This window comes from Myotis brandtii, unplaced genomic scaffold (genome assembly GCF_000412655.1).
Source record: "Myotis brandtii unplaced genomic scaffold, ASM41265v1 scaffold803, whole genome shotgun sequence".
Taxonomy (NCBI): domain Eukaryota; kingdom Metazoa; phylum Chordata; class Mammalia; order Chiroptera; family Vespertilionidae; genus Myotis; species Myotis brandtii.
The window spans coordinates 696,327-696,623 of NW_005371234.1; the positions used below are offsets into that span (position 1 = coordinate 696,327).

Sequence of the window (297 nt, forward strand, 5' to 3'; positions counted from 1 at the left end):
TCTGTGTCCAGGCAGGGAGAGGACCAAGACTCGCAGCACCCAAACCACTCCGCCCGGAACCAGAAATTGGGGGTCCCATGCAGCACCCCCCCGCTCGCGCCGTGAGATGCAACAGGTCTCGCGTGCTTGGGGGTCCCCCGGAACTGAGGATCACTCGGGCTCCTCCACAACCCCTCAGCCCCCCACCAAAGTTTCTCCGCCTGGTTTCCCGGGGCAACAAGTCTCCCCCACACGTGCTGCCCCCGCCCCCACCTGTGTCTGCCGGGGTCTTCATGCTGGGGGGCCCGGGGCAAGGCA

The 297-nt window shown here is 67.0% G+C and overlaps 1 protein-coding gene across 1 annotated transcript in view; it reads right to left on the minus strand.

Annotated features, from left to right (window-relative positions):
• The window catches only part of ERF (Ets2 repressor factor), a 7,837-nt gene extending 7,546 nt beyond the window's left edge, over nt 1-291 (minus strand). Inside the window, exon 1 of the mRNA XM_005883891.2 lies at nt 253-291. Within this exon, the coding sequence (XP_005883953.1) occupies nt 253-274 (22 nt within the window). The 5' untranslated portion in view covers nt 275-291. The remainder of the gene's footprint in view (nt 1-252) is intronic.
• Nucleotides 292-297: the final 6 nt, after the last annotated feature.